We start from the raw sequence: 27,864 nt of genomic DNA, 5'->3' as shown, positions 1-27,864 counted from the left end.
TAAATCTAGATGCATCTGTTAGTGTTAAAATGGTTTCACACCCCGTAACTAATCTGCTGTAATGTTTCTTTTTTACAGTTTTATTGAGATAAATTCACATACCATACAATTCACACAGTTGAAGTGTATGATTTTTTAGTGCACAGGGTTGTGCACTTGATTGTTGTGCAATGGTTGCACAACCATTGTGCAACCATTGGTTGTACAACCATCGCATTGTAATTTGGGGACATTTTTGGCCTCAACCTTTCCCTCCCCCAAAAGCACTCTACCCTATAGCAGAACTGCCCATTCTCCCCTCTGCCCGACCTCTGGCCGCCACTAAGCCGAATAGATTTGCTACTCTGGACATTTCAGTAAGTGAGATCATACCGTATTTTTTGTGTCTGGCTTCTTTCATTGAGCATAAAGCTTCTGAGATTCACCCACGTTATAGCATTTATTAGTTCTTTATTTTTTCCGATTGAGTAATATTCTATTGTATGGATAGCACATCTTGTTTCTTAATCCACTGATAATAATTTGGGTTGTTTCCACTTTTAGGCCATTATAAATAATGTTGCTGTGAACGTTGTATGTTGTGGCTACGTATGTTTCCAGTTCTCTTGGGGATATACCTAGGAACGGAATCGCTGGGTCATACCATTGCTGGGTGATCTGAAATTTAACTTTTCGAGGGACTGCCAAACTGTCTTCCGGAGTGGCTACGCCATTTGACATTCCCACCGGCAGTGTATGAGGGTTCTAATTTCTTCACATCCTCACCAACACTTGTTTCCTGCATTTTTGATTCTAGACGTCTGAGTGGGTGTGAAGTGGAATCTCATTGTGCTTTTGATTTGTGTTTTTCTGATGACTAATGATTTTGACCATCTTTTCATGTGCTTCTTGGTCATTTATTTATCTTCTTTGGAGAGATGTCTAGTCAAATCCTTTGCCCGTTTTAAAGTTGGGTTATTTGTCTTTTTATTATTGAGTTGTAAGAGCTTTTTGTATATATTCTAGCAACAAGTCCCTTGTCAGAGATATGATTTACAAATATTCTTGCCCATTCTTTGGGTTGTTTTTCTTTTTTACTTGATGGGATCATTTGTAACACCTAATGATTTTTTTTTTTTTTTAATTTTCCTTCAGAATTCAGTCGGCGTCTTAAGGAGCGCATGCACCACAATATTCCTCACCGATTTAACGTAGGATTGAACATGCGAGCCACAAAGTGTGCTGTGTGTCTGGATACTGTGCACTTCGGGCGCCAGGCATCCAAATGTCTTGGTAAGAGCAGCGGCTGTGCGTTTGCAGTGGGCACCTGCCTGTCTCCACCCGAACAGATCTGTCTGATGGGGGTGGGTGGTTTTCTTTTCTTTCTTCTTTCTTCTTTAAAGATTTATTTATTTACATTAGAGAGAGTCGGGGAGCAGAGCGGGAGGGGTAGAGGGAGAGAGAAGGGGACAATCTCAAGCGGATTCTGCACTGAGCTTGTAGCCTGACGCAGGGCTTGATCTCGCGATCCTGAGATCACAACCTGAGCCAAAACCAAGAGTTGGACACTCAACCCACTGCGCCACCCAGGTGCCCCTGTGGTTTTTCTTTTTAAATTTTTCATCCTGCAGTACATTCATTTTCAAGCTTTTAGTTTCAGTGGGAGGACACTATTTTTCCCCTGTTAAAGGAATGAGCATATCCCTGTTTCCAGCTCATGTCTCCACCGCCCTGTGCAAAATGCCTTGTGCTTTGCTGATTTCCAGCCCCCTGTTTTTGCCCAGGTTGCTCTCTCCCCACTTTTAGGCTGTGTGCTGTCTCCAGCTGAACCGTGCAAACGAGGTCCCTTACACACCTGTTGGTGGCGGCCTGGGGAGAAGTCGGGAACACCGTGTCGAGAACACTTGGCTCCCTCTTTTCCTTTCTCTGTTGGGGCCTGGCTTCTGGGAAAGCTTAGGGATTGCCTGGGTGTTGGGGCCTGGTGGGGGCTTGGCTGGCAGAGGAAAGCACGGGCCACGGTCCACCAAGGTGTTTTCTGCTTTTACTCAGAATGTCAGGTGATGTGTCATCCCAAGTGCTCCACGTGCTTGCCAGCCACCTGTGGCCTGCCAGCCGAGTATGCCACACACTTCACCGAGGCCTTCTGCCGTGACAAAATGAACTCTCCGGGTCTCCAGACCAAGGAGCCCAGCAGCGGCTTGCACCTGGAAGGGTGGATGAAGGTGCCCAGGTATTGTGGCAGGGTGCCTCGGGCTGGGGCAGGTGCTGGTGAAGACACCCCCCCAAAATAGGCCACTTGGAAACAAGGAATATTTGGAGCCAAAGGCACATGACAAACACCGGTCTCAGAAGGACACTCTGACCTCCCCTCTCTCTTCCTGAAAGTAGGAGATGCGATTCCTGTGTAAAAGCAGCCCTCCCTTTTCCAGGAGGAAAGGAATATTATCACCAGAGACAGGGAATCAAGGCCTGCAGAGAGAACTCTGCAAGGAACCCTTGTTAAAGTAACCTTTTTCTTCCTTCTCTCTCCTGCAACATTTTAGTTGCTTTTTCATAATTGCCAGTCTTTGTTCGAGCCAGTGTACAAACACGCAGGCCTCTCCACTTTTGGGGCCTTTATTGTCTGGGGGAGACTCCCGGGAACGTATAAATTAAAATTGTATGCTTTTCTCCCATTCGTCCTTCTGCTACCAGTGGCATTCCTGGGCCAGCCACAGAACCGACAAGGGGTAGCAGGAAGCTTTGCAGCCCCTGACAGAACAGACCAGGCCGCCCCCATTCCCGAGCTTTCCCTGGGAAGCCTCTTGACTAGGATTCCCTCTCCCCCTCCCCGCCACCCCTCCCCCTTTCCTGTGATTCGGGCTCCACACCTTTGTTCTCGTCCATCCCTCTTTTCCCAGGAATAACAAACGAGGACAGCAAGGCTGGGACCGGAAGTACATTGTCCTGGAGGGATCCAAAGTCCTCATTTATGACAATGAAGCCAGAGAAGGTAAATTAATAATTCAGGGGGCAGTTTCAGTGCACGTGGTTGACCCAGGTCTCCCAGTCTTGGCGTGAAGGTTTTGTTTTCCGGACTGCGTCGCCAGCCTTCTACGATTTTCCATTTTTGAAAATTAAAAACCAAATGACTTCGCTAAAGGTTATTGGTACGATACTCACGTCTATAGGTCTCCCCTCTGAAGACCCTGCAGGGTGCTGCCCTGAAGATTCTACCTGCTAATACACCTTCAGAGAACTTCCGCCTCAGTCAACTAGCCCATAAATCCGCATCGGCATCAGAAATTTGACTGTGCTGCTCATCTGACGCACTTTATTTTGTTTTTATCTTCCCTCTCTGCCTTCTCCGCACACCTTTCCCCTTCCTCCTTTGTTCTCGTATGCCTCTCTTTCCACGCGTACTGTCTCTCTTGCCCTGTCTCTCTCTCTCTCTCTCTCTCTCTCTCTCGCTCTCGCTCTCGCTCTCGCTCTCTGTTTCTTTTCTTCTTCTTTTCTCCCCTTGTTCTTGTTCCTGTTCTTTTGGTTTTCTTTCTGCCCTTCCTCTTCGCACCAAGCTGGACAGAGGCCGGTGGAAGAATTTGAGCTGTGCCTTCCCGACGGGGATGTATCTATTCATGGCGCCGTTGGTGCTTCTGAGCTTGCAAATACAGCCAAAGCAGGTGAGGGGAAGCAGGAGAGCCCACCAGGGGCGCGCCGGGCTTGCTCAGTCAGCAGGGGCAGAAGGGGCCACGGTCCTCCGCTCTGCAGTCTTAGGGGGGACCGGGACTTGCGTGCTTGGGAGGGGGGATCTCTTACCCCTCAGGGCCATCCCTCCCCTGGGAGTGAGGGAAAGCCACACCCAAACCCTGCTCTCTGTCCAATCCCCTAGATGTCCCCTACATACTGAAGATGGAGTCTCACCCGCACACCACCTGCTGGCCCGGGAGAACGCTCTACTTGCTGGCTCCCAGCTTCCCCGACAAACAGCGCTGGGTCACTGCCTTAGAGTCTGTTGTCGCAGGTGGGAGAGTTTCTAGGGAAAAAGCAGAAGCCGATGCTGTGAGTATGAAGACGGGTGCTGGAGCTTGTCTTTGTGACGTGGGCTGACGTGGGAACTGACCTGAGTGCCGGGAGCCCTGTTGCTGCCTCCCTGAGGGGTGATGGTCCGAGACTGTCGTGACTGGGGCGCTTGTGTGACCAAGACACGGGCTCTGTGCTGGCTTGTCTGGCGTCACACGCCCTCCCTCTGCAGCCCTTTATAATGGGGGAGTCAGCGCCGTTAGCCAGCTCTTGGGGCGCGACGGATCTTGGTCGTGGCGGCAGACATACTCATACGGAGATCCTCTCTCTCGTTTACTCTGATGAGTTTATTTGAAGACTTGAGTTGCAAGCACTTGGCCACGAAGCAGCGCAAAAGTCTGCCGAAACCATGCCAACTCGGGGAGGGCTTTCCATAACCTCCGTAGCTTCCACATGATCTGCTCTTCTGTAGGCAGGTTCGGGATCCTACTTCTCCTTAAGACGTCAGAACTGTAGGTGTGCCTTGATTGGCATCACTCCTCCGGGAAAGTTCCAGGATATAAACAGGGCTCCTTGCTCATTGGCGTTTCCTCCACCCAAGACCAAACACTGGGCTCCTAGTAAACATGTTCGGTGTTTGCAGTGGCAAACTTCTTAACCATGAGCCTCCTGAGAGGAGCTTGGCTCACTGGGTGGACCTGTTTTGATGACTTGTTCTGTGGTTCCCTGTGCGAGCCTTTTATTGAAATCCACGTTAATATGTGCACAATAGGGCTGCGACCATCTCTCCTACGAGCTTCTGCCTGCGTGGGTTCAGGTAAAGAGATTCAGAAGCTTTTGCTGCTTCGCTGCCGACCCTGGGCTTTGTACTTTGGCTGCGGCCTGGAGGGGAAGGAGCCTTCCATGTGGCTTATTAACCCTCTGCGGGTGACATCTCTTTAGCGTCAGTTTATTTCCTACCACAGAAAATCTCTCAGTGTCTACTTCACTCATTTATTTCTGCGTCCAAGCCGAGGCGTAACTCTGATGCTAATTAACAACCGCCCCGGAGGTACCAGAAACATTCACCTTCTGCCTTTTGAGCTCAGATCAAAATACGGGGCAAGCCAAGAGCAAATGTGTGTTTCTGGCGTTTTCAGGAGTAACCTTACTTTCTTCCTGGCACCAAACTTCTCTCTGTTCTTGCTTTTGTCTCTGGATGGTTTGGTTATGAACAGTTCAAACTTACTGTGCCTTTTTTTTTCCTTTTCTTCTTTTTTTTTTTTCTTTTTGGTTCCAATATGAAAAGAAATTGCTTGGAAACTCCCTGCTGAAACTGGAAGGTGATGACCGTCTGGACATGAACTGCACGCTGCCCTTCAGCGACCAGGTAGCGCTGTTCTCCGGGCACTGGCTGTAGCCCCCCCACAGTCACGAGCCAAAGGGCTCTTGCTCTTCCTACTCTTCGGGGTTGTCGTGGGCACGTGGTTATGCTTACGCTCCGCCTGTGGACTTCTGTTCCTGCAGGTGGTGTTGGTGGGCACTGAGGAAGGGCTCTACGCACTGAATGTCTTGAAAAACTCCCTCACCCATGTCCCCGGAATTGGAGCGGTCTTCCAAATTTATATCATCAAGGACCTGGAGAAGCTCCTCATGATAGCAGGTGGTAGGCCAAGGACGTGGCGCTTTCTTTTCACTGTCGAGGGAAACTATTTGAGACCAAGTGTCACGCCTGTGAAACACAAAGGCAGGCCCTCCTGGTGGCAGATGGGAGCCAAAGTGGCTCTTTCCTCTGGGTCCCCATCGGTGCCCGAGCTGATGGCGCTCTCGGCCCAGACTCGTTCCCGCGGTGGCCTGTGCAGCGCAGTCGGACACCCCCAAAGAACACTTTACCGTTATGCCAAGTGAGGAGTAGTGAGCCCCGAAGTGTCATTAACGGCAGACCCTTTGATGCCGACGTCACGGTGACGTCAATGCCATCGTGAGCCGTGGCCTTCTGAGAGCTGGCCTGCTGTTAGCATGTGGCCTCTTACCTCTCCGGGACCCCTGGGAGACCCTTGGGCTGTCCACCACTGTTAACGGTTGGCCATATTTTTCCTCTCTTCCTCTACAGACGCACATGCACACACACTAACTGTTGAACCATCTGAGAGTCCCTTGCAGCTGTGACCCCAAAGTCGTTAGCATATCAGCTAAGAACAAGAGCATTCTCTTACACAACCATGGCAAAAAAATTTTTTTCTCTCTTTATTGGCCGTCCTTTTTTTTTAAGGGAAAACAGTAATTTGTTGGTTCAGTGTTCAAAAACATCCACAGCCAGGTCTTGTTTCAGGTGTGGCTGGATGCATCCGGGGGTGAGGTAAATAGGGTCAGGAACTGGCCTTTCCTGTCTTTCAGCACTCCGTCTCTTTGTCTCTTCTGTTCCTTTCTTTCCGCTTGCTTGCCTCCCTTCCTGTTCTTCCTTTCTTTCCTTGCCCTCCATCCCCACCTTCCTCCCTTCCTTCTTGACTTTATCCCTTAGAGTGGTTTTAGGCTCACAGCGAAATTGAGCAGAAAGTACAGAGAGTTCCCGGAGGCCCCCTGCCCCCACTGTCACCATCCCCACCAGAGCGGCACCTTGGACGTCACTGATGAACCCACAGTGACACATCGTCGCCCCGGGTCCACGGTTTCCATTAGGGTTCACTCTTGGTGGTGTCCCTTCCATGGGTTTAGACAAACGTGTCAGGGCACAGATCCGCCGTCGGAGTATCACACGGGATAGTGTCACATGGCACGGTTTTTTGAATTCAAGAAACTTAACCCTTGCTGTACTGCAGTTGTCTGATACGCTGCCCGGAGTCAGATTTTACCCTCAGCCCCAATAATGTCCTTTCTGGTATTTTTCGCCCTGATTTGTGATCCCGCACCAGGTCGTGCGTTACGTTTAGTGGTGTCCTTGCAGTTCCTTGCAATCTGGCACGGGGCTTTGTCCTCCACGCCACGGGCACATTGGAATAGTCCAAGCCTGTGGTTTTATGACATGTCCCCTCGGTGCTCCTAACCCATCCTTCTTCCCGCTTTGGTGGGAGCATGTTTAAAAGTCCAGTTCATGCTCTCGGATTTTACGTCTGCAGAGGATTTTTTTTTTTTTCCATCCCAGCATCTCGACCTAGAAGCCAGGTGTTTTTCACTGTAGTTCTAAAACTTGGACCGGAGCCGGGTAGACGGGACTCTGTGGAAAACTGTTCATCTGCGCGGCCCCGCCTGGCTCCTCGTGAGGAGAAGTAGAACTGCCTTCCCGCGTCCCTGCTTCCCTGCCTCACACTGACCCGAGGCTCTTCCTTCCCCCTCAGGAGAAGAGCGGGCTCTGTGCCTTGTTGACGTGAAGAAAGTGAAGCAGTCCCTCGCGCAAGCTCACCTTCCCGCCCAGCCCGACATCTCCCCCAACGTTTTCGAAGCCGTGAAGGGCTGCCACTTGTTTGCCGCCGGCAAGGTAAGGCTCTCCTCAGGGCCTCGGCGGGCCGAGTGTTCTGGAAATCAGCTCTGCCCCCCTTTCTACGGGGCTCATTGATTTGACCTTGAAAACTAACTGTCCTCTCATTGGGTTAGATTTCTATTGCTTCCTTTAGGCACACGAAACAATTTGTGTAGCCATGAAATTTGCACACGCTTTGAGTCCAAAGGAAATGTCAGAGAGAAAAATGAGGATAAAATTAACAAAACTAAAAGAATGATCCATAGTTTAAAAAAAAGCGTGTGGGGGCGCCTGGGTGGCTCAGTCAGTTGGGCGTCTGCCTTGGGCTCAGGTCATGATCCCAGGGTCCTGGGATCGAGCCCCATGCTGGGCTCCCTGCTCCACGGGGAGTCTGCTTCTCCCTCTGCCCCTCCCCCTTGCTTGTGATCTCTCTCTCTCGGATAAACAAATAAAAAAATAAAATTAAATAAATTTAAAAAGTGTGTGTGGGTGTACATGTGAGTGTGTGCATGCGTGCGTGTGTGTGTGTGTGTATGTATGTATGATGGAGTCCTTTTTATTTTCATTTTTTTTTTTTAAAAAGGCTCCACACCCAGCATGGAGCCCAGCATGGGGCTTGAACTCACGACCTCTGAGACCAAGACCTACGCTGAGATCAAGAGTGGGCTGCTCAACTGACTGAGCCACCCAGGCCCCCCTAGTCTTTTTTTTTTTTTAATCTAACCTGGAACCCCATGTCCGAAGTAAATGACAAAATGTTTTATTACTAAAAACTTGCAAATTCTGATTTATGACGTTTACATAGCATAAAGTCAGTTCCTGATAAGTCAAGTTAATTCTTTGGTAGCTAATAGCATGTTGATTTTGGCACATAAATACATTTGCTTGCCTGCTTCTTTAAGGAAATTTTTTTTATCAAAAAAATTAAGAATATTTGTGGGTGCATACACATGAACATATATAACTAATAAAATCTGAATCAAGCATTTGTAGACCCCTGAGGCTACTGGAGTTCTCCCGTTGTAAACCACTGCCTTTCCCTTCTCAGAAGACTGCTCACTGGGTATTTGGCATTTGGTCACTCAGTCAACGTTTACCTAGCACATCCTATGTACTTGACCGAGCCTTCAGAGGGGTCTGTGCTGAGGGATGGAGGACCAACAGGGGAGGGGTGCAGTGGGCCATAGGAACCTTCTGGGGGGCGGGGCTTGACCTTGGCCGTGGCCACTGTTCTTTTTTTTTTCCCTTTAAATTTTTTATTGTTATGTTAATCACCATACATTACATCATTAGTTTGTGATGTAGTGTTCCATGATTCATTGTTTGTGCATAACACCCAGTGCTCCATGCAGAACGTGCCCTCTTTAATACCCATCACCAGGCTAACCCAACCCCCCACCCCTCTCCCCTCTAGAACCCTCAGTTTGTTTTTCAGAGTCCATCGTCTCTCATGGTTCGTCTCCCCCTCCGACTTACTCCCCTTCATTCTTCCCCTCCTGCTATCTTCTTCTTCTTCTTCTTGTTTTTCTTAACATATGTTGCATTATTTGTATCAGAGGTACAGGTCTGTGATTCAACAGTCTTGCACAATTCACGGCGCTCACCATAGCACATACCCTCCCCAATGTCTATCACCCAGCCACCCCCTCCCTCCCACCCCCCACCACTCCAGCAACCCTCAGTTTGTTTCCTGAGATTAAGAATTCCTCCTATCAGTGAGGTCATATGATACATGTCTTTCTCTGATTGACTTATTTCACTCAGCATAACACCCTCCAGTTCCATCCACGTCGTTGCCCGTGGCCACTGTTCTTGAGGACTTTGGTTTCTGAAACCCTCTGGCCATGGGGCTGGTGGGATTCTTGTCTTAGTCATGTATACAATGGTTGGGATTAACTGGCAGCAATAAAAAGAGGATAGACTATGAAGGAAAAGGGTGGCTGGCCTAGAATTTGCGAAGATTTCTCGGAAGAGGTGAATCTCGAGGGACTGATAAAGGACGTTGCTGGAAGGACCCAGGATTTCCCAACAGGGACCCAGCAAGGAACGCTGTACCTTTTCAGTTTTATTAATTCTTCTTTTTATTTTTTTATTTTTATTTTTATTTTTTTTAAGATTTTATTTATTTATTAGAGAATGAGAGAGAGCATGAGAGGGAAGAGGGTCAGAGGGAGAAGCAGACTCCCTGCTGAGCGGGGAGCCCGATGCGGGACTCGATCCGGGGCCTCCAGGATCATGACCTGAGCCGAAGGCAGTTGCTCAACCAACTGAGCCACCCAGGCGCCCTTAATTCTTCTTTTTAAAAAGAACATTTTTTTCCTCTCCTTTTTTCTGCTTTTTGTTCTTTGTTGTATATTCTCTTGTAGCTGTTGCATTTTTCTTTATCCCTAATATTACTTGTGCTGGGTCTCTCATTCATCTTAATTTCATCAGCATTATACCGATTTTACTAATCTTTATAAAGGAGCAGCTTCGGGCTGTACTGATTCTTGCTATGAGAGCATTACCTTTATTGTTGAGTTTTGCTTTTTCCTTAATCTTTGTTTTTCCTGCCTTCAGTTTTCTCTGGCTTTCTTCCGTTGTTCTCTTTCTAATCTCTTGTTTAGTTAATGAATTTTCAGGTCTTTTTTTTTTTTAAGATATTTTTTAAGGCCATACATTTTCCCTCTAACTACAATTTTAGTCACATCCTGTAAATTTTTATCATTTCACGTATTTTAAAATTTAAAATTTCTTATGATTTCTTCTGTGAATGATGAGTTACCTAGAAATGGGCATTTTACAGTGTTGGAACTACTAAAAAAATAGGTACATTATAAAATTATAACATCTAATAATATAAACATTCCAAACTCACTACCCACCCCAAGAGCTAGAACATTACTAACAGTTTCCATTTTCCTGTGTATTCCTTCCCTCTCGCCTCCCATCTCATTCCACCCCTCCCCCTGCAACTGCTGACCTTCGTGTCAGTACTGATTTGAGAAGCTTCTTTTCGCCCTTGGTGAAATGACAAGGACCTGATATGGGAAGGCGAAGTAAGAGTGATTTAGCTGTTCCAGAAAAAGAGAACAGCACGTACACAGATCTTAGCTAAGAACTTTTCTCTTTGAACCACGGTCTCCAAATTCTTGAGGTAATTTCTACTGCCTCCCTCTCCCTCAGGGTAAGATCGTCAAAAGACCCTGTCTCCAGCAGAAGGTGCACACACACCAAATGTGTGTCGTGTTGGGTGATTTCCAGGGGCCTTTGCCAGGTCTTTGTTAAATCAGTGGTTCTTATCCAAGGGCAGTTCTATCTCCTAGGGAACACTGGGCAGTGTCTGGAGACATTTTTGGCCTTCACAACTGGGGGTTGTGCCATTGGCATCTAGAGGGTAGAGCCCAGGGTTGCTGCTAAACTTGCTGCTACAATGCACAGAACAGCCTCTCGCCACAGAGAATTTTCTGGTCTGGTGTCAGTAGCACTGAAGTGGAGAAACTCTGCTCTGAATTGGTGTTACGTTCCTAGTTTTGCTGTGGAGCCAGCGTACACACCAGTGACCCTCTCTTTCTTTCTCTCTGTTTCCCTGATTGCTTTTCAGATTGAGAACGGGCTCTGCATCTGTGCAGCCATGCCCAGCAAAGTTGTCATTCTCCGCTACAACGAAAACCTCAGCAAGTACTGCATTCGGAAAGTAAGTCCCGGGCCTCGCATGTCCTGCTGTTCCCCCCCTTAGTGTGGAAAGTGTGCTGTCTCAGGGACCAGTGTGTGCCCGGTCCCTTCACCCTGGGTGACCTCCAGAGAGAGAGAGAGAGACAGACAGACAGACAAGCAGATTACACCCTTCCTTACTGGAGAAAGCTCCAGAGCCCTGAGTAGCTGCAGTTTTCCTTCTCACTTTCTTTCTCCTGCCTGTGAGCTGCCTCTCCAGCCAGCCCAGTGAATTCAGCTCTTTGTTAAGGGGAAAGGAAGCAGGCTGATGGAAGAGACACTTTTAAATTAGCATAAAAAAGGAAGGAGATCTCTCTGAGAAGCTAGCGGTCCCTGGCGACACTTAACAGAATTTTTGTCGGATCCTAGACGGTTCCATTAATAACTTTTGGAAAAGCCAGTGCTGTGTTCTTAGGTGTAACTAGGGAGCTGATTCTCTGTGGAGCAGAGTGGTGGTGATGGTGACTGCAGTGTGGACAAGGTGCACATTAGATCATTCGCCTCCCTTCCAGAGGCTGGCCTTTGTCCCTAGATTAGGAAAAGTTCACCTGTTGTAAGCCTAATTTATTTCAGGTGCCTTCCCGATTAGTCTCAAGTGAAATGCGGGGTGAATATATAAGGGTCATTATGTGTTAGGGAAACAGTTTCATCCTGGGTGGGCTGTTCGCTTGTTTTATTTTATTGAGCACCTACTGGTACCAAAGACCCAGCTGACTATTTTACAAACACTTTTCACAACAGTCCTGAAATGCACGGGTGGTTATCCCCAATTTTCAGGTGGGATTCAATGGGATTTCATTGAGGCCATTGAGCTGAGATCCTGTTACAAAGTTGAGACCAAAACTCTGAAGTTTGATTTTTCCCTGCTTTCCCTGTGTCATGCTCCCTAACTGTTCCTCGTACTTACCAGGTGCTCAGTAAATATGCGGTGGTGGTAGTGCAGATTAGATTTTGAACTGTTAGCTTTAGGAAAAGCCTCAGAAATCATTGCTTCTTTATAATTCTTGGCCACCATTTTGAATAAGCATGCCTAGGTTTTTGAAAATATTAGGATGGGCCTGAAAACAAGTGGAAGTAATTAGAAAGCTGATCACTAATAGGAGGACCCAGAGATTTGCCGTGGGGGAGGGGAAGGGAAGAGATGACAACAACGGTGATGAGAATAATTATATAGGTAATAGAGGTTCGTGTTAGAAACTTAGCTCACAAAAAGAAGGAAGCTAAAACCACTCCCTCTAACCAACCCTGTGTTTTCCAGTCTTTTTCCTCAGATAAGAAGGTATTATTTTTAAAGATCTGTCTTTGACTGCAACCTTGCCATTGAAATGGTGTTTCTGACTCTTTTTGGGGCTGCCATTTGATATTCTTGGTCTGGGTTGCAAAGAACGCAGAGGTAGCAAAGGAATTATTAGTCTTCATGGGGGACGTGAAAGGATTGAGTGTGTGTGCTTTGTGTGGCCGAGAACGTGAACAAGTCCAGAGGCGACCGTCTCCAAGGCTCGGTGAGATGCCTGAGGGGGAAACGGAATAGCAGTGGAAATGCGGCTGCCCTGTGTTCGCTCACATCGTTTTCTTCTATCCTCTGTCTCAGGAGATAGAGACCTCAGAGCCCTGCAGCTGCATCCACTTCACCAATTACAGTATCCTCATCGGAACCAATAAATTCTACGAAATTGACATGAAGCAGTACACGCTTGAGGGTAGGGTCCCAGTCCGGCCGCACTCCCCCCGCCCCCCAGCCGATCTCTGCTCTGGCCTCACCGCCACTTCTGGCTCCTCCCTGACGCCCCGCTTCCCACCTGCCTTTACAGAATTCCTGGATAAGAATGACCATTCCTTGGCGCCTGCTGTGTTTGCCTCCTCTTCCAACAGTTTCCCTGTCTCGATCGTGCAGGTGAACGGCGCAGGGCAGCGGGAGGAATACCTGCTCTGCTTCCACGGTGAGTCGGGGCTCCCTGCCGGCCGCGGTCCTGAGGGCTTGCGGGCGCCCGGGAGCCCCAGACCGCCACCAGGGCTCTCGCCCCGTCCGGCACCATCATATTCTGTCCTGAGAGGAGCCACTTCTTTCCTTCTCCGCCCCTTGCTTCTCTCTCTCCATTTCCTTTCTCTCTGTTCTGTTCCTTCTTTCTTGCGTTTTCTTTTGATGTTTCTCTTCATTCTTTTTTATTCCTTCTTTCCCTTCCCCTCCCCCACGGCAAATCTCTGGCTCCTCCTGTCTCTCCCTCCCTGTGTCTGGGTCTCTGTTTCTTCCCTTTCCCTTCCTCCATGTCTCCCGTCTCTTCCTCCTCCCTTTGCTCCTTCTTTCCTGTCTCCCCCACTTTCCTTTAACACATCTCCCAGAGATGTGGCTCAGCAAAGGTCCTCAGGTCTTAACGACCCAGGTAAATATGGCTGGTGGTCCCCTGGGCTCAATCCCTTGTTCTTCTGGCAAAGTGTGTGGTGTCATTGATTCTGTTGCCTCTGACTGTGCCAACGCCCCCCGGCTCCAACTCCTTGCAGAATTTGGGGTGTTCGTGGATTCTTACGGAAGACGTAGCCGCACAGACGATCTCAAGTGGAGTCGCTTACCTTTGGCCTTTGGTAAGTGAAGCAAGGTCTGGAGGGCTCTATTCTGCCAGCAGCTGGAGTCCTAGGAAAGAATTGCAGGTGGAATCCTTTTTGGTTTATGCGCTATGCCTGTGGATCACGTTAGACACCAAGTGCCGTAGGTCGTAGTCCCCTGAAGTGTTCAGGGCAAAGATTCTGATGCTTGATGAAGAACTGCATATGCCAGATCCACCAGCCTTGTGAAATATTTGTTAGGTTCTCATGAAGAAAGGAGAGCATTCCCTGTGAATTTATTTAAATCATTTCAAAGGCTGCAGAGTACTCCATGGCATAGCTGAACACCTGTCAATTTAGCCAGTTCTAATTAGGCAGAGCACGTAGGTCATGCTCATTCTTGAACATCTTGCACTAATCTCTGCACACTTGTCAAGTAGTATCTGCTGCTCACAAGCCCTAAAAGTGGAGCTGCTGGGTCACACATAAACACCCATATACATGAACACACACACGTACAAATATGTACACACATATTGGTGTAAATGTTCTGAAACACTGTTATGGCTAAAATACCCGTCAAGGCTATTTGGTTTCTCTTTTGCTGCATATGGACAAGACAACAACTTATTATTGCCCAAGATGCTGAGGCTTGACTGGACAGTTCTGCTTCATGTGGTACCAGTGGGGGCACTGGGATAACTAGAAAGTCCAAAATGGCCTCACAAAATGGCGGCCAATTGGTATAATTGGTGGGAACTCAGCCGGGGCTCGGGGCTGGAGGCTGGAGGCTGGAGACCTCAGTTCCTCTCCACGTGGGCTTCTTCCAGGAGTGTGAAAGTAGAAGCTGGCTGGCCTTTGTTGCTTCCACCACATTCTACTGATTAAAGCAGCCACGGGGTCAGCCTAGATTCAAGGCAAGGAGGCTCCACCAGGGCCCTGAGTACCGGGAGGCATGACTCATTGTCCAAAACCAAAGTCTTGGTTTACCACAAGGGATAACAGTGATAATTTCCTTTTCCTTTTAAGACAGAAAAGGCTCCCATCGTATCCTAGAGTTTCACTGATGCTATGATATAGACATACAGTATTAAGATTAGAAATATTTAATTATCTTTGAACTCAGTCTTTAATTTTTTTTTGAAAATGTACAGAATTAAACAGTTTAAAAAGGTATACAATGAAAAGTTCCCATATAACCTCTCTCCCCAATTCTCCACCCCCACTCCCCCAAGATGGGGGGGGGAAACTCCTGTTTCTTATCCTTTCAGTGCTTTGTGCAAATACAGATGCGTAAGAAAATATATTCTTTTTTTTTTAAGATTTTATTTATTTATTTGACAGAGAGACACAGCGAGAGAGGGAACACAAGCAGGGGGAGTGGGAGAGGGAGAAGCAGGCTTCCCGCTGAGCAGGGAGCCCGATGTGGGGCTCGATCCCAGGACCCCGGGATCGTGACCTGAGTGGAAGGCAGACGCTTAACGACTGAGCCACCCAGGCGCCTCGAAAATATATTCTTATCCTCCCCCCCCCACACTTTTTTTTTTAATCAGTGTGGTGCCACACTTTACACATTATTCTGAATCTTAATTTGCACACCAAGTAAAACACACCTCAGGGTTTTTTATGCATCCGTACATAGCTTCATGCATTTTTATAGCTGTGCAGAATCCCACAGTTGAACCATAATATATTTACCTGACCCCCTATAACGTACCCTTGATTTGGTTCCCATCTTCTGCTCTGACAACATGGCAGTGTGTAAACTTGAACATGCCTCATTATGTTGGCACATGGATGTATGTGTAGGCTAAATTATTTTAGGTGGGATTGCTGGCTCCAAGGTGGCACTGCAGCCTGGTTTTGATTTCCTCTTTTAACCCTTGCTCCATGCTCTTCTTCTGTGGTGGCCATGCAGCCTACAGAGAACCCTATCTGTTTGTGACCCACTTCAACTCACTCGAAGTCATTGAGATCCAGGCACGCTCCTCTCTGGGGTAAGCATTGTCCTTTCAGGCTTTGAAAAGTTCAGCTGTTGGGGTTGGGGGTCGGGGCCAAGTGTCTGTTTCTTCCCATCCCGCCTAGCAATGGAGGTAACCTGAATGTAAACTCTTACCTGGAACTCCTCAGGACTCCTGCCCGAGCGTATTTGGAAATCCCGAACCCACGCTACTTGGGCCCTGCAATTTCCTCAGGAGCGATTTACCTGGCGTCCTCATACCAGGATAAATTACGGGTCATTTGCTGCAAAGGAAACCTCGTGAAGGAGTCTGGCACTGACCACCACCGGGGCCCCGCCACCTCCCGCAGGTACCATACTTCCCCTCTTCTTCATTATAGGATGCAGAGTGCTTTTCTGTAAGGTAGAAGGAAATTTTGCTAAGCTGGTCGAAGGTTTCCCCAATCTTCAAGCTCAAACCACTCCTTTCTTTGAGATACAGCATGAAAGTGACTCCATCCTTGTCAAGTATCGGGAGAATTTTTAAATGCCCCCTTGGAAAAGGTGGAAGGAAATGTCTGGTCTTTCTCTGTTGGGTATTCTCAGTGGCACTAGAATGGATCACGAATTATGCATTCGTTGCTTTAGCAGATACTCTGCCTTGCTAGTTGGGCTTGCTATGGGAGGTATAGCGCCGCATAAACCAGATGCAGTCCCTCCCTCGTAGAGCCCAGTGGGCGAGAGACATGAGCAATCAGGCAATTACAGCACAGCCTAGGAGGATGGGGCTCAAACTGGGGTAGTTTAAGACACCTTGAGAACCCAGAGGAGGGTTCCCAGCCTGGACAATGGGGGCCAAGGAAGATTTCGCAGAAGAAATAAGGCCTTCTGTATGGGCCATGCTTTCCTCTTTCTTTGCATGTCTTCTAATTTTTTGTTGGGAGACTGAACATTTCAAATAATATAATGTGGCAACTCTGGAAATCAGACCCCCACCCAGACCCCCCCCCCCCCCCCCCGCCTCCCCTGAGTTTGTTGTTGCAATTTATTGAGTGACTCTCTGGGACTAACTCTGTAAAGTCTGTATTCTTTGCTTTGTGTGGCCGTTCAGGTTTCTGCTTGGTTAAGTTAGTCATCTGCTAATGATTGGGCAGAGATTTCCTTCGATGCATTGAACCAGGAAGTCTCCCACCCTTTGCTGAGGGTGTGTGTGTGTGTGTGTGTGTGTGTGTGTGTGTGTGTGTGTGTGTGTGTGTGTGTGTGTGTGTGTGTGTGTGTGTGTGTGTGTGTGTGTGTGTGTGTGTGTGTGTGTGTGTGTGTGTGTGTTGTGTGTGTGTGTGTGTGTGTGTGTGTGTGTGTGTGTGTGTGTTGGGCATACCTTCAATGCTCAAAGTCAGCCAGAGTTGAGAGACTGAGGCCTTCTCAGATTTTTCCTGGGCATTTGCAGAGCCTTGCCCGTGTGCGTGGCCTTCTAGATTCCTACAAATATGTGGGACCATTTCAGAATGCCCTGTAGACATCTTATTCCGAGATTGCCTTCTGAGTGTTTTGGCCAGCCTCTTCCCCAACTGGTATCACTGCCTCAGGTATTTGCCAGGTTAAACACTTGCTGCTGATTGTTTTTGATAAACATCTGGGAATAGGGCTTTTCTCATGAGCAAACCCTGTGTCAGGTCAGCTAAAGAGCCCGGAAAATGGTAGCCAGAGGAGTAGCCAGACAGGTCGGATGGGGACTGTTTGCTGGGCTGGGGCTTCAATCCAGATCTCCCTCCAGTGCTGCTGTGGTTACCTGGCTGTTGGTTTCAAAACTACTGCAGATCTGGGGAGAAAAGGGTGGGAAAAGGTCACATTAACATGTCACAAAGCTTGTTGTTCTTACGGAGATTCAGCTATTTTTTACATAAATGCTCTTGCTCTTTGAGTTGTTGCAAGTCTTTGGTTAATTTCCAGAGTTCTGAAAAGTTGATTTAGACAGTTGTTGCCAGTGTTCTGGTTCTGGTTGCTTTTATGGAGGAACGGGTTTTCAGCAGTCCTTACTGTACCGTTCTGGAAGCGTTCCTCCCCTTTCTAATACAGGTGATAGCACACTGTGCACCTTCTTCTGTACCTTAATGTATCTTGGAGGTTGCTCCACGTCAGTATCAGAAGTATTTCTTCATTGTTTTTTATGCCTACATGGCATTTATGCCTTCGTGTGACCTTAATTTATTTAACTGCTCCTTTATCTGGAGGTTTCGGTGGTTCACAGACTGTTGCTGTAATAAATTAAATGACTTTGTGCTTATGTCATTTTGCATGCTTAGGAATCCATCTGTAGGATAAATCCCTAGGAAAAAAAATTGTTGGGTGACATCAGATGTCCATTTGTAATTTTGATAGATGTTGCTGAGTATTCCTCCCTGAAGGCTATATCTATTTGTAATCCTATCAGCAGTGCGTGGGAAGTGGGACTGACCTTGCCTTGACATAGAAGTCTTTCAGCCAGATCCAGGTTGATGGATAGGTTTGAGATGTGTAACTTTAAGTTCTTGGTCTACAAAGTAGTTCTGAGATTATTTAACCCAGGGAAATATTTAACTGACCTAGGATTTAAATTTTCTGCCCTGCTGTGTCTACCCTGTAAAGAGTTATGCGGATCCCCTACCGTGTGCTAGACAAGGTATCTGGGGCTGGGGATACACTGATGAAGACATGTTTCTGTTCTCAAGGGACTCTCAATTTGGTGAAGGAACTACCTCTAATATTTAAAAAGTGCTTAGGTCTTGGAAAAGAACATCATAAATCTAACATTTTGAGACTACGTCCTAATGAATAGTCTTTCTTCTGTTGAAATACAAGAGGTTAGTCTAAATGTTTGGTCAGTGTAATTTTAATCCCAGGCACTTGCTAGAAGACCAGAAGTGGTAAATAACCAGCAGTTCCTCTTTTGGCCTGACCCTGCCTCAAGAGTAACTGCTCAAAGGACTCTCCTGAAAATGTCCAGATTTTAAGTCATGCCAAGAACAAATCAAAGTACTATAGATTTTTTTTCTCTACTGCCTTACTAATTAGATGGCAGGCACCTTCCTTTTGAGACTATATAGCATCTCTGTAAGAAGTTGCTTATTCTCTGGTTGAAAGGAGTTCCAGTTCCTGTGAAGGAGAGGCAGAGACAATGCTGTTGCTTTCCTGCGGTGGCCAGGCATGTCTGGAAAATCGCAGTTAGTCTCTGCTTGTCTCTTGGCTTATAAAATGGTCTTTTTTATGCAGGCTGCTTTGGCAGGTCAGAATGTAGAAGGCCAGTTTGGTTGAGTGTGATTCACCACAAGGCCTCACTGACCTGGTCTGTTTAGCAGAGCAGGAAATGTAACTCTTTGCAAACAAACAAAAAAACCCATAAAATTGGCATGGGAGAGCATTGGTCATTAATGGACACAGAGATGGAAGATTGCCCCCTTGGCCTAGAATGATGGGTATTTTCTTTCATTCCATTAATCTAAGCCAACATTCCAAATGGTCTTCTTGGAGCCATCCTTCTTGCTTTATGATGGGCCCCTGTGGACACATTTTATAATTTCCCTTCCATTACAAAGAGGCTTAATATAATTCTCCTACTTGGAATTTATTTATTTTTGTCTTCCATATCTTAAAGCCACATGACTAGAGAGGAATATAAAACTTTATTTCAAGATGTTGAAATCTGAGTTACCTTAAATTTTTTTCCACTGGACATGTAGCACAGGGGGGTTCTGGCTTTCTGGGCATGTTGTCTGGAATCTTCACAGTTAGAGTTGCACAGGGAAACCAGAGAATCACATGAAAATCTTCACAATGAACTGATCACTTATCAAATTCTCTCTACTCACCCTTCTGTTTCACTGTAGTGCAGGAATCGGCAAACTTTTTCTGTAAAGGTTCAGATAGTAAATATTTTTGGCTTTGTGGTCCATATGGTCTGTCTCAATTATTCAACTATTGTTGTGTGAAAGCAGCTGTAGACAGTGCCTAACCAGATGGGCATGGCTGTGTTCCAATAAAACTTTATTTATAAGGTCATCTGTCTGGATTTGGCCCTCAAGCTTGCTCTAGAGTCTCTCCTCCCCCAGTAGATGTCTTTGTTTTTCTTGTTTTTATTTTTTTTTAAAGATTTTATTTGAGAGAGAGAGAAAATGAGAGAGAGAGATCTGAGAGAGAGAGAATGAGAGATAGCATGAGAGGGAAGAGGTTCAGAGGGAGAAGCAGACTCCCTGCTCAGCAGGGAGCTCGATGTGGGACTCGATCCCGGGACTCTGAGCCGAAGGCAGTCGCTTAACCAACTGAGCCACCCAGGCGCCCTGTTTTTCTTGTTTTTAATTATGGGCATTGACAAAAGCAATTCTGGCAGTTAGATCAATAACTGAAGAAAAAAACAACAAATTTGGCCCCTTTCAAAGAGAAGGATTTAAATATCAAGGATTAAGATAGGCCTCTGGGAAAATCAATGACACTTTCATTTTTTAAGGAATGACTTTGACTTTACTGCAGAAGTCCAACATTGACAGAAAGTATGTCATTGAGCATATTAGCATACAATTTTGCGAAAATTAGAGCAAGTTAAATCAGTATGTGATTCATACTTGGCTCATTCTTAGAATCGGCACATAATTCCAATTGTAATTTCGATTTTAATAATAATGAGGATAAATTTACTTTCTTGATTTCTACTTCTATTTTCTGAGATAAAGCCCCAATCAAAATATGTTCTCCAAGTAATATTCTCTATAAAATGTGCCCATTTTAAGTAGGTTCCCTTTTCCTAGCTCTAATTGTGCTGAGATGATGAGGATTGAGTACTTTTTCTGCTCACTGGAGTGGGAAGGAATTGACTCTCAGTTCTGTTTCTGGATCTCACTTCTTCAGAGAGATGGTTAGGGCTGTATCTGCTGAAATCTTCATTTGAAATTTCCAGGCCAGAGCTGGATGGAGGGTTGGACGGGCCATACAAAAAGGCCCCAGTGTTTTCAATTGTTGGGTTATTACTATAAACCTTTGGGGCCAGGGACATGTTTTGAGCCAACTGTACTGTTTTTATTTGTCCTGCTCAGTTTTCTAATTCTGTCAGGCCTGATCCCCACACCTCTCACATCAGTATTAGGTGCCAAAGGGGCTTGGAAAGCCACCTGGAAGGAGAGGTGACTGAGCACCAGGCCGGGGGGCGGGGGCAGAGATGGCAGCTGACAGTGATGAGCACAGGCTTTCTCAAAATTGCTCCCTTGTATCAAGGGCCTGGTAGCAGTCTCAACCCCTAAATGAAGACTTCCTTCTGTGCCTTCTAGGCTCTGCAAAATACTAGGCCAGTAGGATACAGGGCGGGGGTTAGGATGTCAAACTGACCTGTGTCAGAGTCCCAGCTCTGCAGCTCCAGGTTCTTGTCTGAACGGTGAGGGTCATGCTTGTTCCTAGCTTGTGGAGCTGTTATGGTGATTCAATGAGTCGAAGCACATAAAGAGCTTAGCACAGGGTTGGGCACACAGTAGGTGCTCAGTGAAAACCTGCACTGAGAGCAGGAAGCTTGTTTTTTGGGGCTTTGTCATCTTTCTTTCCCTGTCCTCACTACCTAAAGAAAACAAAAAGCCTGAAGAACTCCAGGTGGGATCTTTTCTACTAAAGATTGGGGCATGGGTGTTTCTCAGAGGAGGAAGATGCCCCTTTGGGGTTATGACTTCTCAGCTCCGCATCTCCCTTTCCTGTTGCCTGCAGCCCCAATAAGCGAGGCCCGCCAACGTACAACGAGCACATCACCAAGCGTGTGGCCTCTAGCCCGGCACCACCGGAAGGCCCCAGCCACCCGCGAGAGCCAAGCACACCCCACCGCTACCGGGAGGGGCGGACGGAGCTGCGCAGGGACAAGTCTCCTGGCCGCCCCCTGGAGCGGGAGAAGTCCCCAGGCCGGATGCTCAGCACGCGGAGGGAACGCTCCCCTGGGAGGCTGTTTGAAGACAGCAGCCGGGGCCGGCTGCCTGTGGGAGCCGTGAGGACCCCACTGTCCCAGGTCAACAAGGTCAGGCACATCCTGAGGCCAGAGGAGTGACCTGGGGAGCTGAGGGCCCTTCAGGGCCACTGTTGGAGAAAAAAAAAGGGAGGGGGGATTTTTTATCAGATTTTTCAGGACATATAGCAAGTTTAGGAAGAAAACATTTAAGAGGGCTTTCTAAGCAGATGGATGATGTGTACATGTGTACCTCAAAATGTAATAGCTACCCTAGGGTAGATCATTCCCTTCCCCAGAGGCAACCAGTGTTAGCAGTTTCTAGAGATATTCTGGGCGTATAAGCAAGTATGTGTGCGTATCCTCCCTTCTTAAACACAAATGATAGCATACTACACAAAATGTTTACGCCTTATTTTTTTCAAGTGCATATACAGATACACACGTGCACCAAGAACTTTTTTTGGAGGGCTACACAGAAACTGGGAACACTGGTTGCCTTCTAGAACTTGGAGCCTTTTGAAATCTCTAAATCGTATGCTTGTGTTATCTGTGTAAGTTTTCAAGTTAGCGAATAAAGAGATGGTGGGAGGTCTTGAAGACAAGGGGGCCCCCATGAGCAGGGGGAGGGTCTGAGTGCTTGGTGCCTCCTCGGCAGGCTAGCCAGTTCCAGGGGCCCCCTCTGGACAGCACAGCCACCTTTCTGTCCCAGGGGGCCAGGAGGGGGGCTGGTTTTCTAGATCACATTCTCCTAATGCCACCTGCAGGTCACTGTTGGGACCCCTGCCAATAAAGAGAAGAGGAAAAGCCAGTCAGTGTTTCTTCTCAGCCCCTCTGATTTACCAATAAAATGTGGACAAGTGTATGTGTATGTGTAACAGAGATCCATCCATAGCTTTGGAGAATTTTCCGTGAATTACATTGCCTGACGAACCCCGAGCTCAGTGGCTTGGCTCTCCTCGCCGCTGCTGGCCTGGGCAGCACTCGGCGTTAACGGCCACAGGGAGACCAAGTGTGGCACGCTTCCTACTGGGATTATGTGGGGCGAGCCCAGGGACTCCTGGCCCCCTCAGCTAAAACTCCTCCTTATTTTGCTCCTAGGTCTGGGACCAGTCTTCAGTGTAAATCTCAGCCAGGAAAACCAACTTCTCATCTTAATCTGCAGGAAAATACCAAACACTCTAAGGAACTCTGCTGAAGGGGCCCCCAGCACCCATCTGCTCAGCCACCCCAAGGCACAGCTGGGCCCAGAGCCACCTCAGTGTGGACACCCTGCATCCAGGCGGTGCAGGGGCCGAGGCTCTTAGGAGCTGTCAGCGCCTTCCTGCAGTCATCCTCTGTGCACTTTGTTACTCTTTCAGAGCATTCATAAACTTTTATACCTAGCTCTAGCCTGTACCAGTTCATCAAAGGAAACCAACCTGCGCTAACTACACCGTGGTTAGAATCCTATTTAATAGCTACTTTAAGATCCTAGGGTTGGTTGGATTTCCTTTTTTTTTTTTTTTTTAAGACAACAGAATTCTTAATAGATTTGAATAGCAATGTATTTCCCGTTGTAGTTATTTTTAGCTAGATCACACCATCAGGTCTTTGCTCTGGAAACGTATTGTGGAAGAGTCCCCGCCAGTTGGCCAACCTCCTGAGCTCATGTAGGTTCATTCTTATCCCAGTCCATCCTCGCAGATGGCCCTGTTTTACCCAGGGTGACATCTTAGCCAAATGTTTACTGTTCTCATTGCCTTTTATGGCCTTGACGACTTCCCCTCCCACCAGCTGAGAATGTACAGAGGTCATCGGGCCTCAGCTTGGAGGCAGTGACTTGGGGCAATGGGACCTCAAGGAGCTCTCCCTCCCTGCCCCGCCCCGCAGCGTCATCTCCCCAGCCTGCTGTCCCTGCTTTCCACATAGCTTGGGCCAGGAAAGCATGCAATAGACTTGCTCGGAGCCCAGCATTAAGGAGTCTCTGGGTCCGCGAGGGGACCGGGGGCGCCTACTTCCTGTCCACGACAGTGCATTGTTCCCCACCCTGGGATGGGAAGAGTCCCATCCGGGAGTTCTGCATGGCGGTTCACTGCATGTGCTGCCCCCCCCCCCCACCGCCGCCCCCGACCTGGCTGCCCCCCTTGGGTTGCTCTGCCGATGTACTAGTACCATACCACAGCTCCCGCTGAATTGAGACCCTCTGACCACTTGCCAACTCACTGGCCCCAACAAGCTGCAGTCTGTAGCACTGAACCACCAACCAAACGCTCAAGCCTTACGACCGGAGAAGGATTTCAGCAAACCACCAACTCACACTTTCCCGCTTCCCTGCCGACTCCCTCGTGGATGACTCTGTGTTCACACACAATCCAGCAGGGTTCTACCCCCACGAAACTGTGACTTCCCAAGGGAGCCTTTCCCTAGGGCTGGACGAAGACCAGGAAGTTCGAGAGCACCGCGGCCCCTCCTCCGCCTCTGCTGGGGTTGGGAGGTCCTCCCTTAGGTGCAGCGTGGCGCACACGGGTTCTCTCTCGACCCGCTACCAGAATGCAAAATTCCTGGCAACTGGTAAAGCAGCAACCTAGAGGCTTTGCAGTTGGCAAGCTAACTAGCGGCCTTATTTCTGCCTTTAATCTCCCATAAGGCATCTCTTGCTTCAGATTCTCCATGACTCTTAGGTCTCAAACCACCAAGGCACATCCTAGGTAGGCTGAAAGGTAGACCTGTTTCCACCACCGCAGGTGAACATAACCACATTTCCACCCACATTGTCCGCAGTTCAGATTACTTTCCAGATTGCAACCTGGCCCAAATCCCAGCTCCTTCCTGCTAGTCTCTTAACCTAAGTGCTTTCTTGTTTGGAACGCCTGTGTCCCTCCCTCATGGTGTTAACGGCCTTGGCAGGTGTCACACTGTTGTTTTATGTGTTGCTTGGAGTCTTTGGGGTCATACTGCATCCCCTCCCTTCCCCAGGGCAGATCAGATTGAATGTTTGCTGAAGTTTTTGTCTCTTGGTCCACAAGTATTTGGAAAGGTCACTGAAAACTGGTCTTTCAGTCTTGGCATTTCATTTAGGATCTCCATGAGAAATGGGCTTCTTGAGCCCGGAAAGTGTATATCGTGTGTCTCATTTGTGAAATGCTTCCTGCTATAGAACTAGCTCAAAAGACTGTACATATTTACAAGAAACTTTATATTCGTAAAAAAAAAAAAAAGGAAATTGAATTGGTTTCTACTTTTTTATTGTAAAAGGTGCATTTTTCAACACTTACTTTTGGTTTCAACGGTGGTAGTTGTGGACAGCCATCTTCACTGGAGGGTGGGAAGCTCCGTGGGACCACCAAGATGCCAGCAGGAAATACCGGACCACGAAATTGCAGTCAAAAGCTTATTAGCAAAAGCAAGATTTTAGGTCTCCAAAAGTACAGGCTTTTTCTTCATTACCTTTTTTATTCAGGATGAGGAAAAGAACACAAGGAACAATTCAAGATCCACCTGAAGAGGAATGAACTTTGTTGTTAAACAATAGTGAAATAAAGCAATGATCTAAAATGTGTGCTTTCGTGCAATGACCTCTTCTTTTCTTGAGAGACTACTAAACACCCTAAGCAGTCTTGTTATCATGGCCTGGGACCTTGCTTCCTTTTTCTGGCTGAGGGTGGGGTGGGGGAGAGGGGTCAGGGAACGATACAGAGGTCTGAGCACACTGCTCTCCTGGCGTCAAGAAGTTGGGTCATTATTTCCCGTGAACCACAGACTGGTGGTTAGGTCACTTTATAGGACTGCAGAACTGGAGAGCTCCGAATGCAAACAGGCCATTTTGAAAGGCTTACTTGAGAATGGATTACCTAGTTCTCCTATAATGCAGCTAACCAAGAAAACAGGTCACCTTAAAATCTCTCTCATCCATTTTAAGGCCGTGGGGAATTTTTTTTTTTTTTAAAGATTTATTTATTTGAGAGAGAGAGAGAGAGAATGAGAGATAGAAAGCACGAGAGGGAAGAGGGTCAGAGGGAGAAGCAGACTCCCTGCTGAGCAGGAAGCCCGATGTGGGACCCGATCCCGGGACTCCAGGATCATGACCTGAGCCGAAGGCAGTCGCTTAACCAACTGAGCCACCCAGGCGCCCTAGGCCGTGGGGAATTTAATGATGTAGATTTCCTTGGAGGAGTTCAGATCAAGATAATTTAAAATGTAAATACTTCTGTTTTTAACTAGATGGATTTTTAGAGTCTGTGAGGTTGATTTTTTTCCATGATTTTTTAGTTTGTTAGTATAAACTCTGCTTGATCCGGACAAACATCAGTTTTGGCAAATGGTGATTTCTTTCATGGTTCCTGTTGCTTTTACTCTTTGATTTTTATTTTCCAATGAAGTAATGTGACCACAGTCACAATCTTACTTGTAGGGTTGTATCTGACATGGCTTGTTACAGGAACTGTAGTTGCAATTCTGTTCCACTTTACTGTTGGAGCTAAAAATCTGCCAAAGGTCGTAACTATAAGAAGGGGAATAATTCATAAGATGAACAAGGAAAAATGTTCGAACCTCTCTTACAATCCTGGGGAAAGTCCATTAAATACCAACCCCCCATATCCGTTAATGAGAATTCTCGGCAGCCACAGAATACTTCAAAAGCATAAACAGTTTGGTTCCAAAAGGAATGTTCCAGAAAGCTTCTCTGGACCCTAAGGAATGACATCAAAGAAACAACCAACAAATTACTCAGCCACATCATAAAATGAGGCCCAGCGTTCCAGGGTGCCACCACTCTTTTTTAAGATTCTGTTTTGAGAGAGAGCATGCACAAGGGAGGGGCAGGGGAAGAGGGAGAAGCAGGCTCCCCACTAAGCAGGGAGCCTGATGTGGGGCTTGATCCCAGGGATCATGACCTGAGCCGAAGGCAGACGCTTAACCAACTGAGCCCCCCAGGCGCCCCACCATTCCTTTCTTAAACACAGAATCAGACATCACGTGTTCTATGTTGACAACTTAATTTTCATGAGACTAAAGACGCTGATTGCACAGCAAATTTCGTAACCATGCAACTTTAGGATATGGAGATTTAGGCCAGAAAGAGATAATTTGCTTAATGGGACTGAAGTTTTTCTTCAGAACTGGGCCTCTTGAATCTGATTTGCTTTAGCAAACATCCATGCCCATTGAAGTCTAAGGCATTAGGACGAGGCCTACAGGGGTAGGAGCCGCTAAGCTTCTGCTCATAATAACAGTTGAATAGGCCTGTTCCGGTGGTTCTAAAGCACTGGACTTTGCTCCCCTACCTTGAGGACATCTGACAATGTCTGCATTTTTTTTTTAATTTTATTTATTTTTTGACAGAGACACAGCGAGAGAGGGAACACAAGCAGGGGGAGTGGGAGAGGGAGAAGCAGGCTTCCTGCTTAGCAGGGAGCTCGATGTGGGGCTCAATCCCAGGACCCTGGGATCATGACCTGAGCCGAAGGCAGACGCCTAACGACTGACCCACCCAGGCGCCCCTATCTGCAGACATTTTTGATCGTCTAGTGGGTCCTACAGTGTACAGGGCAGCCCCCACTCCCAACAAGATTCATATCAGGTCCAAGTGTCAGTAGTGCCAAGGTTGAGAAGTCTTGGCCTGTTCTGGTCAGATTTCTCTCTGGGCAGTTTAAATAGTGCTTATGATGTCTACAGCACGGAGACTGTGGTGCTAGGCATACAATGTTTATATGAGAAAAATGTTTTATCATTTCCCTAATCAAGTATTGCTTTATTTTCCAAAGCTGGGGAGGGTGAGGCTAGTGGAAATATAGTACAGTGTTGATCACTTGGCTTTCCCTTGAGTCTATCAATGATTAATGGAACTCTGTTTACCCTGAGGTAGAGGAGAGAACTTCGAAAACGACTTCCCTACTCTATGCAACTCAGGCTGTCTTTCAGAGAACCACAAAAAGGAAAAAGAAAGTTGACTCACGGTACAATTTTCCAGATGAGACGGGTGAATTCACTCCGGGGGTAGTAGAAAAGGTGGCAATGAGAGCTGGTGTCCTCATCCTGGCAAAGACCCAAACTGAGGGCAAAAAGGGCTAGGAGTGGGAGCTGACCAGAGACAGGGCAGGCCCCCCAGCCTGGGGTCTCTGGCTGCTCCAGCTTTCAGGATCCTCTCCACGGGTCTGACTCACCGCAGTAATGGCGCTCAGGAAGGCCCTGCAGATGTTATTACAACAGGAGGGATGACTCAGGCTTTAGGAGAAATGGACGCGGGGCGCCTGGGTGGCTCAGTCGGTTGGGCATCTGCCTTCGGCTCAGGTCATGGTCCCAGGGTCCTGGGATCGAGCCCCGCATCGGGCTCCCTGCTCGGCGGGG

At 47.5% G+C, this 27,864-nt stretch overlaps 1 protein-coding gene across 1 annotated transcript in view; it reads left to right on the top strand.

Annotated features, from left to right (window-relative positions):
- The window catches only part of CIT (citron rho-interacting serine/threonine kinase), a 161,363-nt gene extending 136,288 nt beyond the window's left edge, over positions 1 to 25,075 (top strand). The window contains 16 exon segments of the mRNA XM_027576638.2: positions 1,135 to 1,272; positions 2,029 to 2,209; positions 2,880 to 2,971; positions 3,534 to 3,638; positions 3,848 to 4,017; positions 5,267 to 5,347; positions 5,485 to 5,620; positions 7,293 to 7,432; positions 10,998 to 11,090; positions 12,699 to 12,807; positions 12,919 to 13,047; positions 13,607 to 13,687; positions 15,567 to 15,645; positions 15,779 to 15,958; positions 21,306 to 21,606; positions 22,636 to 25,075. Coding sequence (XP_027432439.2) covers positions 1,135 to 1,272; positions 2,029 to 2,209; positions 2,880 to 2,971; positions 3,534 to 3,638; positions 3,848 to 4,017; positions 5,267 to 5,347; positions 5,485 to 5,620; positions 7,293 to 7,432; positions 10,998 to 11,090; positions 12,699 to 12,807; positions 12,919 to 13,047; positions 13,607 to 13,687; positions 15,567 to 15,645; positions 15,779 to 15,958; positions 21,306 to 21,606; positions 22,636 to 22,659 — 2,039 coding nt within the window. The 3' untranslated portion in view covers positions 22,660 to 25,075.
- Positions 25,076 to 27,864: the final 2,789 nt, after the last annotated feature.

Source organism: Zalophus californianus, chromosome 14 (genome assembly GCF_009762305.2).
Source record: "Zalophus californianus isolate mZalCal1 chromosome 14, mZalCal1.pri.v2, whole genome shotgun sequence".
NCBI classification, from domain to species: Eukaryota; Metazoa; Chordata; class Mammalia; order Carnivora; family Otariidae; genus Zalophus; species Zalophus californianus.
This window is presented reverse-complemented; position numbering and strand designations above follow the sequence as displayed.